We start from the raw sequence: 14471 nt of genomic DNA on the forward strand, positions 1-14471 counted from the left end.
TCTGGAAGGTCACCTGGATGCCCCCGTGAGACACGAACTTCATGTCCTTGGCCTCCAGGGCCAGCTGCAGGCAGGTGGTCTTGCCCCAGGCCTCCGACACGCGGACCAGCAGCTTCTGAGCTCTCTCCTCATCTTTGCGGTAGCACTCGGTGAAGACCCCTGGATGGGAGGAAGCCCGCGTCACAGCAGCCGTGTCCCCAGCAGTGACAGCCGAGGACAGGGTCGGAGCAGGGCCTCTCCAGGTGACACAGCCTGAACAGGGATGGCACTGAGACTCGGGGCGAGGACCCCAGGGGGACCCATGAGGAGCTGAGCCCAGGCCCGAGGCCGCGGCCCCAGGAACTCACCGATGGCTCTCTGCTCAAACTCGTCAGCCAGCAGCAGCATCTCCTCCAAGCTGTCCGTGTCCTCCTCCTTGGACAGCTCCTTCAGGATCTTGCTGCAGGCCAACGCCGCGGCGATGCAGTCCTGGCTCTGGGCACCAGGGGAAGCCACCGTGAGGACCTGCATGGCCCAGCCCCGGGAGCCCCCGACACACCGCCCAGGGTGATGAGAGCAGAGGCCCCGAGACAGCACAGGCTGTGGAGCAAGTCCCTGTGGCTCCTTCCATATGAACCGCTGGGCTCACCCAGATCACAGGTAAGCCCTGCTGGTGGCCAGTTTCCTGCACGGGCCGGTGGGGGTGGTCTGCTTACCAGGCAGCCCAGTTGCCTCCCCAGGACGTGGACTGGACACTGGTGCTAGCACAGCCCTGCCAGCACGAGGCCCACAGCTCCCCGGGGGTCCGGCTAACCTCATGCATGGAGCACCTGAGGGGGAGAGGCGGGCACCAGGCCCTCGCACGTCCCTGTCCAAAGCCGGGGTGCCCTGCCTCGGGGGCACTGCCAGTCCCAGGCACCAGCGTGGGGGCCCGGAAGATCTCATGGAGGGTCTCAAAGCTCAGCCCGGAGGCGCTGGGTCTGAGGGCAGTGCCAGCCCGGGCGAGGGGTTGGTGTCAGAGCCTGGAAACCCGGGTTCGGCTTTTCTGTCCCCTGAGCCCCAAGGGGCACACGTGAGGCCACAGTCGGGCCCAGCTCTGTCGCCGACCCCTCCCCCAAGCACCTTGCGCGAGGGCAAACCTCCCAGAACTACGGACAAGCGGGGAGCCACCAGAGCCTCTGCTGGGACCCTGGGGGGAGCGGGCTCTCGAGAGCAGCCTGGAAATGCCAGCACCTAAAAGCGGGGCCTCTCTGAGAAAAAATGACAGAACTTTACTCTCCCGTTACGAGGAGAGTCAGCTCGAACTAAAGGAAAGCCACACAGGAAGACTTGGGCCTGCGGTGCCCTGTTTCTCAGGGAGCTCCCCGGCAGGTCCCCCGCAGCGGGTGACGAGGCCGCACACAGGCCCAGGGACTAGGACCCGGCAGGCCAGCCAGCAGGCGTTCCCAGACGGCCTGCCAACAGCTCAGGGCAGTGGCACCTGGGAAGCGCCCGTCTCAGTAACAGATTGTGTCTGAGACCCCCAACCATCAATGGAAAGAGAGGCCGCCCCTCCGGGGATGGAATCTGCCTGCAGAGCCTACAGACCGGGGGGCAGGGTGGGGGGCCCAGCACGTGCGCTGGCCACCAGAACGTGTGGGTCACAGAGGGCGGCCTGCTTGGTGTGTGTGCCAGGTGGGCCTTGGCCCAGACAGACCACAGGGGGAGACTGCGTGGCACTCCTTTTTAAAAATTCTCTTCTTGCCTAGGGCCTAGGGCCAAGCTCTCTGTCCTCCAACCCTGGACACCCTGAGCTCCTTCTGCTGTTGTGGACACCCACTGCCCTCCCTGCATGGCCCTGTGCTGCGGACCAACCCCTTGCGGTTGGCTCTCTGGCCAGGAGCCCCAGCTAGAGCCCTGTCCCTGGTCCCCCCATAGCCATGCGTGCCAGGAAGCGGGTCTGGGTACCTGAGCCCAGATGATTTCTGCCAGCTCCCGGCGGTTCTGGATGATGGCCCAAATGAGCAGATCACGGACAGGGTCCACGGTGAAGGCCACGTGGCCTGATGAACGTTTGTACAGGGACCGGAGACTCACTCCCTGCACCTGGTGAGCAGCGGACAGTTAGAGCCTCACCTAGGGCCCCACGAGCATTGAACCCCGGGGCCTATGGAGGGGCCCGAGCTCAGCCCCACCGTCCCTGCGGGATGAGCCCTGCAAGCTGCATTTCCAGCAGCACCCAAATCTTTCTCATGCACACCGGGGTTTCTAAAGCACCCCTCTGGAGACGTGAAGACACGCCCAAAAAGTGCAGTACCCAGTTACCTCCCACACCAATATCTGTAGACCTTTGTGGCTAGCCAGGCACCCCAATGTTTCCTACTCTTCTCTGCTGGCATCAAAGCCTTCTTCTATGAAGTAAAATTCTAACACAGTCTGTTAATAGATTCATGCTGTGAGCTCCTCAAGGGAACCTACACCATGTCTCCTGCAGAGAAGGTCAGCAAGAAACACCAGACAGACAAAGTCATGTGTGAGTGGGAAGGCCCTGACCCCAGACACACTCAGCCTACAGTGATATGAGAACCCAGGCTTCCTGGCCCATCAGTAAATAAACACATCCTCAGACAGTCTGGAAACAATTCCCAGAAGCAAACAACACACTTCCCACATCACACACAGAACTGCACTTTCCTTAAGTGATTTTAGAAATCACCTGAAGACTCATCTTTATAAAAAAAGAAAAATTAGTTCATCTTCTTAAATTACAGACATAAGTCTGTGTGAGCTTCCACTTGAGCACATTCCAACTGGACATCTTAAACACAGTGGAATCAAGAAAAGCAGAACTGTAAATATATAAAACCAAGCCACAGCCACATCATTCTCAGGGGTCAGGAAGAGCTCACACAGGACAATGGACAGATTTGCAAACCTGAAGGAAGTGGATAATTTTCTAGCAGGAAAAAACCAAAATCAAATATGATCTTAGAACAGACAGAAAACCTAAACATCGGGACCATCAGGAAAGAAAATGAGAAAGTTATCAGTTACTACCCAAAAAGGCACCGGGCCCTGATGGACTCCTAGGGGAGTCTGCCAAGCTTGTAAGAAGCAGTGAACTCTGGCCACATAAACTGTTCCAGGGCGGAGAAAGAAGAAAGGCTTCCCAATGTTTTTACAAAGCTAACATAAAATTGATACCAGAACCTGACAAATACAACATCCCCCGAAATAAAACTACAATTAAAGACTTAAACATTCTGATGCAAAACCCTGAAAATATTGGGAATCCAACACCATACTGAATACATGTTACCCTGCAGTCGAGCTGAGATTCAAAACAGGAATCAAAAAATAAGAACGACCTATAATTCACCAAAGTCATAGGTCAAAGAAGAGCAGTTCAACTCCTCAAAAGGCATCTGACAAAGATCGGCACTGAGGCTTCGTTTGTAAAAACTTAACAAGTCGGAAGAAGAGGCTCCCTCACATAAATACAAACACCAGCGTTGTTCTTCACGTCGAGAGGCTGCGGGATTCCCATCAAATAAGGATGCAGGCTAGACAAGCCCCTGTCCTACTGTTGCAACACACATGCGTCTCACAGAGATACACGTGGGACATGCTGACCTGGCTACACAGACACCGATTACACCTGTGAGCAGGGCTCGGGGCACAGGGCACAGGGGAGAGCATTCTCCCCACATAACTTTTGGTACCATTGGAGGTCTTCAGAAAGGGAGAGTTATGGACTGAACTGCGTCCCCCAAATTTCATATGTTGAAGCCCCATCCCCTAATGTGACTGTAATTTGGAGATGGGCTTTCAAGCATGTGATCAAGGTTAAATGAGGTCATGAGAGTGGGGTGCTCATCCAACAGGACCAGCGTTCCTTGGAGAAGAGGCAACAATACCAGACACACTGAGGACAGGCCGTGTGAGGACAGGGTAAGAAGATGGTTGGTCCCCTGCAGGCCAGGAGAGACCTCACCGGAAGCCCACTGCCGACACATTGACCTTGACTCCAGGCTCCAGGGCAAGGAGAAAAAGACGCCTGCTGCGTAAGCCGCCCCACCTGTGTTACGGCAGCCCAAGCTGACTTTCCCAGTGAAAATAAAGCCCGTGTTTCAAAGGTCCGAGGACACAGCGGTGCGCATGGCACACGGCCAGCACTCACACTGAGCTTGATGTTGGGCACCGCGAGCAGGAGGCGCGGGCGGTCGCTGGAGCGGGGCCGGGGGTACAGCGGCTGCGTGGAGTCCCCCAGGAGCTCCCGCAGCACCTGGGCCACGTGGTGCATCTGCACACGGGGCGCCGGGCGCTCGGGCTCCTCGGCCAGCGCCTTTTGCAGCTTGTAGTGGAACAGGCAGGTGGGCTCCAGGTTCTCGTACAGGTAGAGCAGCGTGTCCCACGTGACGAACTCCTTCAGCCGCACCCCGTTCTCCAGGAAGAGCTTTACGAACTCGGGCTTGTTGGCGATGAGGGCGGCCGTCATCATGGGGTACAGCTCTGAGGGCTGAGAGCGGGCCGTGGGGGGCCGTGCATGCGGTCATCGCCCCGCACAACCCTTATCTCAGTGCCCCCGAGATGGGGATGCCAGGAGACGTGCCAGCCGCCCTCACTGAGGGCAGAGCTGGGGTCTGGACGAGGCCACCTCAGGGCCTGCCCTTGTTCTGAGGCCCAGCACGCCCCTCCCCAGGGCACCCCCCACAGCCTCACCTTCCACTGACGCTCGTCCGTGAAGATCTCACTCCGGGCGATGTCCACGCGGTTCCACGCCACTGCTAACTTCAGCTGGTGGTCCCAGTTCTCGTGGCCAAAGTGGTCGTGGCTCCGAGAGGCTGCAAGTTAAAGCACACGCGTCAGGGCCTTTGATCTGGGCCTCCAAGCCACGCCCCATCCATCAGAGTCCGAGAGGGAGGGGTGTGTCCCCAACCCGTCTCCATCATTTTAATTGAACAGATAAGGTCACAGAATCACCGCCATCCCCCACCCTTCCCCTGCACGCACCCTTATAAAATCCCTTTTCCTTTCAGTGGTAGAATCAGAGAATCTCTGGGTTTCTGTCACCACTCCCACTCACCCCAGCCCTCCACGCTGTCCCCAGCTCCTGGTCAAGCCCCCACCCTAAGTTTAAACTAGACACGGGTCTCTGAAAGGCAGGCGTTTCAGATTCACACTCAAAAGTTGGACCACAAAGACCATCACATTTCCTTCCTTTGCCCTGTTTGCAAAACCACCACCTCACCCAGGTTCTCAGTGCAAGTATTTTGCCCAACTAGCTTCTGCTCTTGCTGGGTTAACATTTTAAAACATGGGTTGTTATTTGGGGAAAAAGAAAAAAGAACTTTGACCCTTACCTCACACCACACAGAAAAAGTAACCTGAGGCAGATCATAAACCTAAATATAAAAGCTGTGGCTACAGAGCTTCCACAGTGAAACAGACGAAAATGTGTGCAACTGGGGGAAAGGAAAAGATTTCTTGGGATGCAAAGAACATGAATCATAAAGAAAAACATTAGTAAACTAAAATGTGTTAAAATATAAGCCTTCTGCTCTCCAAAGACACCTCGAAGGACGTATAAAAGCAGACCATGAGGGGCTTCCCTGGTGGCGCAGTGGTTAAGAATCCGCCTGCCAATGCAGGGGACACGGGTTCGAGCCCTGGTCCGGGAAGATCCCACATATCGCAGTGCAACTAAGCCCATGCGCCACAACTACTGAGCCTGCGCTCTAGAGCCCGAGAGCCACAACTACCGAGCCCGCATGCTGCAACTACTGAAGCCCACGTACCTAGAGCCCATGCTCCACCACAAGAGAAGCCACCACAATGAGAAGCCCGTGCACTGCAAGAAAGAGTAGTCTCCGCTCGCCGCAACTAGAGAAAGCCCGCACGCAGCAACAAAGATCCAACACAGCCAAAAATAATAAAATAAATAAATTTATTGAAAAAAAAAAAAAAAGCAGGGCTTCCCTGGTGGCACAGTGGTTGAGAGTCCGCCTGCCGATGCAGGGGACACGGGTTCGTGCCCCGGTCCGGGAAGATCCCACATGCCACGGAGCGGCTGGGCCTGTGAGCCATGGCCTCTGAGCCTGTGCGTCCGGAGCCTGTGCTCCGCAACGGGAGAGGCCACAAGAGTGAGAGGCCCGCGTACCGCAAAAAAAAAAAAAAAAAAAAAAAATCAGACGATGAACCAAGAGAAAATATACCCAACACATAGATCCGACACAGGATTTGTATGAGAATATGTCAAGAACTCATACACCTCAAAAATAAGAAGACAAATAAACACAGACACAAGATCTGACAGACATTTCCCCAAGATGAAATACAGATGGCCAGGAAGCCCAGGGAGACGCAAATCCAAACCACACCGAGATCTCCCTTCACGGCCACCAGGAGGGCTGTAGCTTCAAAGACTGACAGTACCAAGTGCTGGCAAGGGTGCAGAGGAGCCCAGCCCCACATCCATGGCGTGTGGACGGAGGCACAGAGAAGCGAAAGCTATCCTCTGCTACGACAGCCCCTGCTCTGCCGTCAGCGCTGGCCTGGGGCTGGTGTCCCGCCAGGGTGAGGGGCTGCTCAGCGCAGAGCAAAGGCTTCTGGGCACCAGGGATGTCTCAGCCATGGCAACACCGGCGGGAAGGGCAGGGTGGCACTGGCTTCCCTCCCCCACAAGAAGTGGGAGAAGAGGGAAGAGTGAAGTGTGGGCCCGGGGAGGACGGGCTGGAGGGCAGAGGTCAGACTACGGAGCAGAAGTCGGTCGAGAGCTCTGTTGGTCTTGAGGACCCCTGCGTTTGGACTCTGCCCTGCGCTGGGGGCAGAGGCGTTAACCATGAGACAGACGGTGGGGAGACAGGAGCAGTTTTCCAAGGCTCTTCCTTTCTATGCTAGAATTTTATGAGAAACTGATGACCACTAAGGGGTAGATCAGTGCAGGCGGCACTCAGATTTCAGGGGAGAAGGTAAGCTGAGAAAGGAGCCTGTTCCCCAACACTGGTGGTGGGCGCCCACCTGCCCAGGGGGAGCATGAGGTAGGCCTGGCGAGGTCCACCACCAGCTGCCCTCTGACCAGCGCATCTGCCCACGGGTGGCATCTCTGGCTCCTCTAGGCCAGGACTCAGGGTCCCGAACCCTCAGCCGGCTCCTCCCCCTTGTCCCCACTTTGCCTGCCCCTCACCCTTCAACAAGGCCTGCAGGATGGCCACATCCACGTCCTGCTGGCCATCCTTGCCTTCCCGGAACACGGTGAGCAGCTGCCGCCTCCGGACGATGTCTTGGATCTGCAAAAGACGGTCCCCACGTGAGGTGCCTCCCGCCTCCCCAAAGGCACCCTGAGAACCAAGGCCCTGGACACGGAGCCAGAGCCCCAGGCAGGAGTCCTAACTGCTTGTGTAGCCAGGGCCCCCCGCCCCCCCCAACCCCAGACGGTGAAGATGAAAGATGCATGAGGACCAAACACACGGTGTTTGCGAGTGGCCTGTGGGGTGGAAAACACAGCCCAAGTGTAAAGCATCTTCACCTCACTGATCGGTCACTGATCAACACTCAGCATCACTTAACTGAAGACTTCTCCCCGGGTCCTCCTGCCTGGGGGAGGACCTACCCACCTACCTGTCTGTCCTTCCATCCATCCACTCGTCCATCCAATCAACTACCTACCTACCTAGCTATCCATCAGTTTGTGTGTGTACGCATGTATGTATGTAGGTATGTGTGTGTCTGTATCTATGTACCTATCTGTTCACCCTACCCACTTGTCTACCTACTTACCTACCCTACCTACCTACCTACCCTTCTATATATCTACCTACCCACCCCATGTATCTATTTAGCTAGTCGCCCCATCTACCTATGTATCTATCTACCTACTTATCTATACACCTAGCTACCTACCCACCCTTCCAATCTATCTATCTATCTATCTAGCTATCTATCTATTTATCTTTCTATTATGTATCTATTTTATCTATCTATCTACCTATCATCTATTGCCTATCACCCGTCTAGCTAGCTATCACCTATCGTATCTATCATCTCTCAGCTGCCGTGTCTGCCACCAGTAGCTGCCCTGCCTTGAACCCTTCACCCTGAGATGGGGGGGAGCCATCCACTAGCTCCCCACACCCCCACAGCTTCAGGCTCCTCCCCCAGCTCCCGGCCGCCCCACCTGCCTTCCCACCTCCTTTCGCAGCCTGGCCATGCAGCTCCCGCCTCTGTACAGACCGCTCCCACCTAGAGGGCCCCTTGCACACCCCACCTCCACCTCTAAGACCCCAACCTCCCTAACCCCTCGGGGTCCAGCTTTCATGTCAACTCCAAAATACCCCTGGTCTCTCTCCCCAACCCCAATTCCATCTTCCAGCTGAAATCGCTCCGGGATTTAACCCTTGCTTTGGTTCACAGGATGAAGTAGCTACTGTCAGCGTGTATGTGCTGACTGACCACTTAGCACTCTCCCAGGTGACCTTGCTCCATCCTCTGAGTTGAAGTGCCAATTACCCCTACTTTGCAGATAAGAAAACGGGATTGCTGAGAGAGGGCCAGCAACTCCTCCGACCCCAGCTATGTGGTGCTGGCCGCGGGCTGGCAATGAGACCCCCATGGCAGATGTCCACACCCGCCAAGGGCCACACCCAAGTACCTGCCATGGGGCAGACCAGCCCTGAGGTTTGTGGAGTGAATCAGCGATCACGGCTCTGGGGGTCCTCGCCCCACTGAACGAGAACAACCACTGAGGGCAACCCCCTGGCTTGAGGCTGGTGTGTATGAAACACCACTTGAAGGCCTCTACTTGGCAATGGATTGAAAACACAGGCCCCTTTAAACCTAGGCAGGTTAGATCCACTTCTGAGAACTGCCTGAATAATTTACAGACTAACTGAGGAAAGGCCACAGAGCCGGCCAGCCAATCCCCACCATGTCCATTGGCAGCTGAGCTGACGCCAACAGCAAAAATAATCTCACAGAACATTGGCTTCTAAGGAGGTCCTCTGAGGCCACAATAAGACAGACAAGAGCAGGGTCACTGTGCTGCCCACAAAAACCGCCTGGCTCCCCTCGGAGCAGGCCAGCTGCCCTCCCCCTCCCCAGCCCCCATCCGGGGTCCCAGCCCTCCCCGTGGTCTTTGGCTGCTGGGCACAGACCGTCCACATGGCCTGAAATTGGACGCGGTGGGGGCTAAGCTGCTCCACAGACGTGCCCTGAAAAGCACGTGTCAGGCATTTAAAACTGAATTTCCATGAGTTTTTACAGCCTGGCTTTAGCATCCACGGAGCTGGATGAAAGTCACAGACCCTGACTGCTTTGTCAGCCCCAACTTGTTGGGGAAACCAAGGGTCAGAGAGGCACTGACTGCCCCCATCCCACAAAGGATCCTGCCAGGAAACAGAGGTCAGGTGACCTCGGGGTGGGTGAGCCCCTGCCCCCGGGGCCCAGAGTGCGGCCAGACAGCAGGGTCGGCAGGACCACAGGGGCCGCAGGTGTGGGGGTTCTCCGCCGGCCAAGGGCTTCGTGGGTGATCAGGGCTCAGCCAGCGCTCTCCTTCACACCTACCCCCCTTGGAGGCTGGGGCCATGGCCATGGGTTAGGGTCCCTCTGCAGAGCTCTGGACTGGGGAGATGGCCAATTCTGAGGTCCATTCCAAGTGCCCCAGATCACCCAACTGAGCCAAACAGCCTCGGAGTATGTGAGAGAGAAATTCCTTCTTTTCAGGACCTGGAGAGACTTCCTGCGCTATTTCTCCCCCCAGTCCACCGAGGACCCCGTCTATAAGGGATGCTAGCAAAGTCTACACCCATCTGTAACCAGTGTTGTCTCCCACCGTAGCTATGAAAGAGCAAATACCAATGCACTTTAAAGCAGAAATACTGAAATGCAGGGCAATTATGGTCCTGGGCCGTAACAGCCATGGTCTCCCTGGGTCAGGAGAAAAGGACCAAACCAGAGCTCTTGGGGGTGGTGGCACCCACGAGGCTCACGGCTCAGGAGCTGAGGGGATGGGCAGAAAGCGAGGCCCCAGAGCCCCCAGCCCAGCCCACAACCAGAGCAGCCCACTTTCATCCAGTTCATATGATGGCGTTCCAGAAAACCTTTGGAATCCGGTGGGCTAGTTAGAAAATGCCACACTTAAAAAAACAAACGAAAGAAAGAAAGAAAAAAGACAATGAAGAGACCAAGCTAATGGTTCAGACTCCGGCACAGCAAAAGGCCACTAGTAGATGAACATGACATCCGAACTGCCTGAGTTTGGTCAACAGGGATGAACCAGAGTTCACTTCTAGGTTCTGATAAACGCACCAGGCTTATGTCGGATGTTGACAGCAGTAGAGTTGGGTGAAGGGCAGACAGAAACCCTCCACTACCTGTGCTGCTTTTCCACAAATCTAAAATTATTACAAAACAAAGACAGAGAGAGGACAGGCCGGCACGTGAAGTAAAGCTGAGGCCGTCCTTCCGATGGTCTCTCTCTGCACTTGTCACCGCAGGGTCATGTCCCCAACTCCCTGTGCTTCCACTCAGTACCTCCTGCCCACAGAGCAGAAAGGATGCCCGTTTTGGGCGTAACTAGCTCCCTCCCAGGTCTCAAGTCTCCAAACCCCCTGGAGATGGGGGGAGTCCCCCAGAACACTGGTCCCAGGATGGGCCCAGTCACCGATGCCTCTATCTAAGGGTGCACGTGAAGCAGCCCCCAGATCACCACATGGTTCCCGGAACCACGCACGGGCCCCCATCTGGCACGTCTGCCCGCCTTGCCGACCCCAGAAGGTCTCCATTAATCTCCCCAGTGGCGTTGAGGTCACCAGGCCTGGAGGCTGGGCCGGACCCTGCCACCCACTGCCGTCCCTGGCAGCACCCCTCTGCCGGAATCTGGGCTCCCCACCCCTCTGCCTCCCCCGGGGCCTCAGCGCCAGCCTCCTGCCCGCCCAGGGCAGCAGGGTCCTCATGCCCTGCGGTACCGGCCCAGGCCCGGAGCTCTGCAGGCTAGAGGCTGAGCACGTCCTCCCTTGAGGACAGACTGCTGCCTCAGCTGAGGGCTTCCCACCTGCCCTGGGCCCACTGCCTTCCGGGCTCACAGCCCCCCCACCTTCTGCAGATCACTCCCGTGCCCGCCCCAGGCCCGCTGGGGTCCCCGTGTCTGGCTTTGGCGTGCCCTGGTCCCGCTTACCAGGCTGACAGCGTCTAACCTACCGGCTGCAGGCCCACGCCTGGTGACTGATGCGCCCGTGTACCTCACCTTTTTGGTCCACTCCACAATCCTGCTTTCGGTGAAGGTCTCGAACATCTCCTGGAAGAACAGGCCCAGCTTCTGCTGAATCAGGGAGATGGTGATCTCGGAGATGGGCAGGCTGGCCACCTGGGCAATGACGTCAGCCACTCGTCCCGAGCCCTCCACGATCACGCATGGGGTGCCGTTGGTGATGGCATTGTAGATGGTCTGCAACACAGGGGCTGACCGTGAGCCCGGGACCTGACTCCACACCCGCACGGACACCTTCTAATACAGAGATGCTCAAACAGAGTTGATGTCTGGCTACTGAGAAGTTTACAGAAGCCATTTGCTTGGTAGCATCCCACCGCTCAGAGGGAAAGTGGCTAATCCTGATGTGCGTGGGGTACGCACCCGATTCGCCACCTCCTTCAGGCCTGTCACTCAACACCACTGTCAGAAAGGTTTGTATGTTTCCACCCTTTGATGTGTGGACGGAAGCACCATCTCCAGAAGGAGGGGACACTGCCAGAGTTCCGCCCCCTCATTAACCGGGACATCGAGGGAGACCCAGGGTGAGCAACCTGAGGAAGGGGTTCTACTCCAGCAGGAAGGACGCCCTGTCCGGGCGATGCTGCAGGAGAGCCATGGTGGGAGTGGGGACCAGATGCATCCCGTTCTCCCAGGGACCCCAGGATCCTGCGCTGACCTCCTGCGGTTACTAAACATAAACAGACACTTTCGATGATCCCATAAACAGAACGTCATGCTCTTGCCCCAGATCTGCAGGCTGTAATGTCGTGTGTTACTACAGCAGAGGTCAAGTTGGCCCGCGTTCCACAAGGGAGGCCCATTCCACGCCAGAGAGTGGGTTCTGAACAGAGGTCCACGGCAGCATGTCACAGCCACTGAGGATCCTGCTTTACGTCTAGCTGCTGGTCCCACGGGGCTGGGGGGCAGCCGAGGGCTGTACTTTGAGAGCCCCGCCCGGGAGTCTGGGTGCAGATCTGCAGAAACCCCCCATGGGCTGCCCGGGGGTCCTGGGAGGGGGGCATGGGCTCCACCCTTGCCCGAGGCCCCTCTGGGGCCCCTCTTTCTTCTGTGCAGGTCAAGCCCCAGGGCCAAAGCCAGAGCACCCCTCCTGCGGCAGGGCCACTCAAAGGGCTCCGACCCCCCCACCCAGTGGACAGGATCCCTGTCCCCTCTTGCTGATGACCCCCCTGCGGGGCTGGTGACAGCACTTGGGGCAGTCGTCCCACCTGCAGCAGGACTTGACCCCCAAAAGCACACCCCGCCCCCCCCAGCCAGGACTCACGTGCAGTGTGCCGGGTCCCCCCTCCAGCACCACGCAGACGATGGGGATTTTGATGGCCACACCTAGGACGAAGCACAGAGCCCAGTTTGGGATCGTGGGCCCCCCACCCCTGCCAGCTGCAGCCCCTTTCTGGGGTGGAGGGAAGGCGAGGGCTGTAGACCATCCTCAGCTGGTCCGCTCTGCCCGGCTGGCCGCCGCAACCAGCCTGCTTTCTGGGGTGGAGGGACGGCGAGGGCTGTAGACCATCCCTGGCTGGTCCGCTCTGCCCCGCTGGCCACCGCAACCAGCCTGCTTTTCCCTGCAGCCCTTTCGTGGCGCCTCGAATCTGGGCAGGGCTGGGGACATGTCAAGCCAGCGGGCACCAGGCATGGTGCGGGAGCACGGCGTCACAACTCCGTCCTCTGGCTAGCCAGCCCCACCCTCAGCCTTTCATCCAGCCTGGCAACCAGGAGGGCTTGTGACGATTCTAGAAACTTCTTTCCCTGGGAAGCAAACATTCTTTCCAAGAGCCCACATGGTCTCGCCGTCCCCACACACTCACACCCCCCCAACACTCCCCACCCAGCTTCTCTTGGTCAAAACAAGTGCTCCAGGTGTGGTCCCCAGGCCAGCAGCATCCGTGTCCCCTGGGGACTGGGAGATGCAAGTCCTCACTACCCGGACCTGTGAATCAGAGACCCTGGGGGTGAACCCATACCCTGGGGACCCCTGATGTGCAAAGAAGCTTGAAAACCTCGGCTCAAAGGTGTCCAACCGACCTGCAAATCGTGAGCAAAATCCTCTGCATTTGAACTCCCAACACCCCAGAATCCACCCCATCCCACCCACAAGGGAAGAGATGTCAAGGTCCAAGCTTTGCCTACCGCACGCTCTGATTTCTGAACTGAGACGTGTTTGTGATGTAAAGTGACCGTAGGATGCTATGACCTCAGTGCCTGCCCGAACTTTCCTTCTGCTGGTTAAAAGGGACGCAAGAAGATGAACACCTGAACGAGTGTACAGACATCCAGGTGTGTTCTGACCACGCCCCCCCAGCACCCCACCTGCTGAATGTCCTGGTTACGGCCAGCGGAGCCCCAGACACCTGGACCAGCCTGCTCCCCTCTCCCCCCGAGCACCCTGGAAAGCGTGCCTCGCTCACCTCCCCTTTCCTTGGTCTGCTCCGATATGAACTTCTCTAGCTTCGTCCTCAGGGGAATCTCGACGCCGTAGCGGCCATGGGTCCCGTCGTCCACAAGGATGAAGTGGGAATGGTTGCTGTCCAGACAGGTCAAGTGCCCTTGGCCGTCCTCATCCATGATGTACTCAGCTGGGAAGCCGCCCTGGGGATGGAGAGGTGGGCACGGACAGACAGAAAGCTCTACATCTTTCCCACCAAGAACAGGCGCTCCATCAGGCTGGATAAGTGACTCCCCCCCCACAAGATGTCAGGCTCTAATGCCTGGAACCTGTGAATGTTCCCTCATTTGGAGAAAGGGTCTTTGCGGATGTGATGAGGCTAACGGTCTTAGCCTGGGAAGATTAACCTGGATCATCCAGGTGGGTCCTGAATGCCATGACAGGTGTCCTCAGAAGAGGGTGCAGAGGAGAAGGAGGGGGCCATGTGACCAAGAGGCAGAGACTGGAGCCATGCGGCCACAAACCAGCCGCTGGAAGAGGCAGGGAATAGCTCCTCCCCCACCGTCTCTGGGGGAGCCTGGCCCTGCCGACATCCCGATTTGGGCCGGGTGGTACTGGTCTTGGAGTTCTGGTGTCCAGAAACGTCAGAGAGTACATTTCTGTTGCTTCAAGCCACCAGCTCTGTGGTCATTTGTCCCAGCAGCTCCAGGACCCAGATCCAGGAGGGGTGGCTGCCGGACCCGCGCATACGGCCCCTGGTGTCCACAGAGGACGGCAGGTGGTATCGCAGGAAGCCTTCTGAACTCGAAATGGGGAGACAAGTGCAGAGTGATCTTGGAAGTCAGCCAGTCTCCCGTGGTCTCA

At 57.4% G+C, this 14471-nt stretch overlaps 1 protein-coding gene across 1 annotated transcript in view; it reads right to left on the minus strand.

Moving 5' to 3' along the window:
• The window catches only part of TRPM2 (transient receptor potential cation channel subfamily M member 2), a 49801-nt gene that overhangs the window by 20739 nt on the left and 14591 nt on the right, over nt 1-14471 (minus strand). Inside the window, exons 7-15 of the mRNA XM_082839920.1 lie at nt 13630-13810; nt 12489-12550; nt 11201-11401; nt 7145-7247; nt 4681-4802; nt 4139-4477; nt 1927-2064; nt 348-474; nt 14-159 (exon numbers count right to left, since the gene is read on the minus strand). Of these exons, the coding sequence (XP_082696046.1) occupies nt 14-159; nt 348-474; nt 1927-2064; nt 4139-4477; nt 4681-4802; nt 7145-7247; nt 11201-11401; nt 12489-12550; nt 13630-13810 (1419 nt within the window). The remainder of the gene's footprint in view (nt 1-13; nt 160-347; nt 475-1926; nt 2065-4138; nt 4478-4680; nt 4803-7144; nt 7248-11200; nt 11402-12488; nt 12551-13629; nt 13811-14471) is intronic.

The sequence above is a fragment of the Leucopleurus acutus genome (genome assembly GCF_964270905.1).
Source record: "Leucopleurus acutus genome assembly, chromosome: 5".
In the NCBI taxonomy this organism is placed as follows: Eukaryota; Metazoa; Chordata; class Mammalia; order Artiodactyla; family Delphinidae; genus Leucopleurus; species Leucopleurus acutus.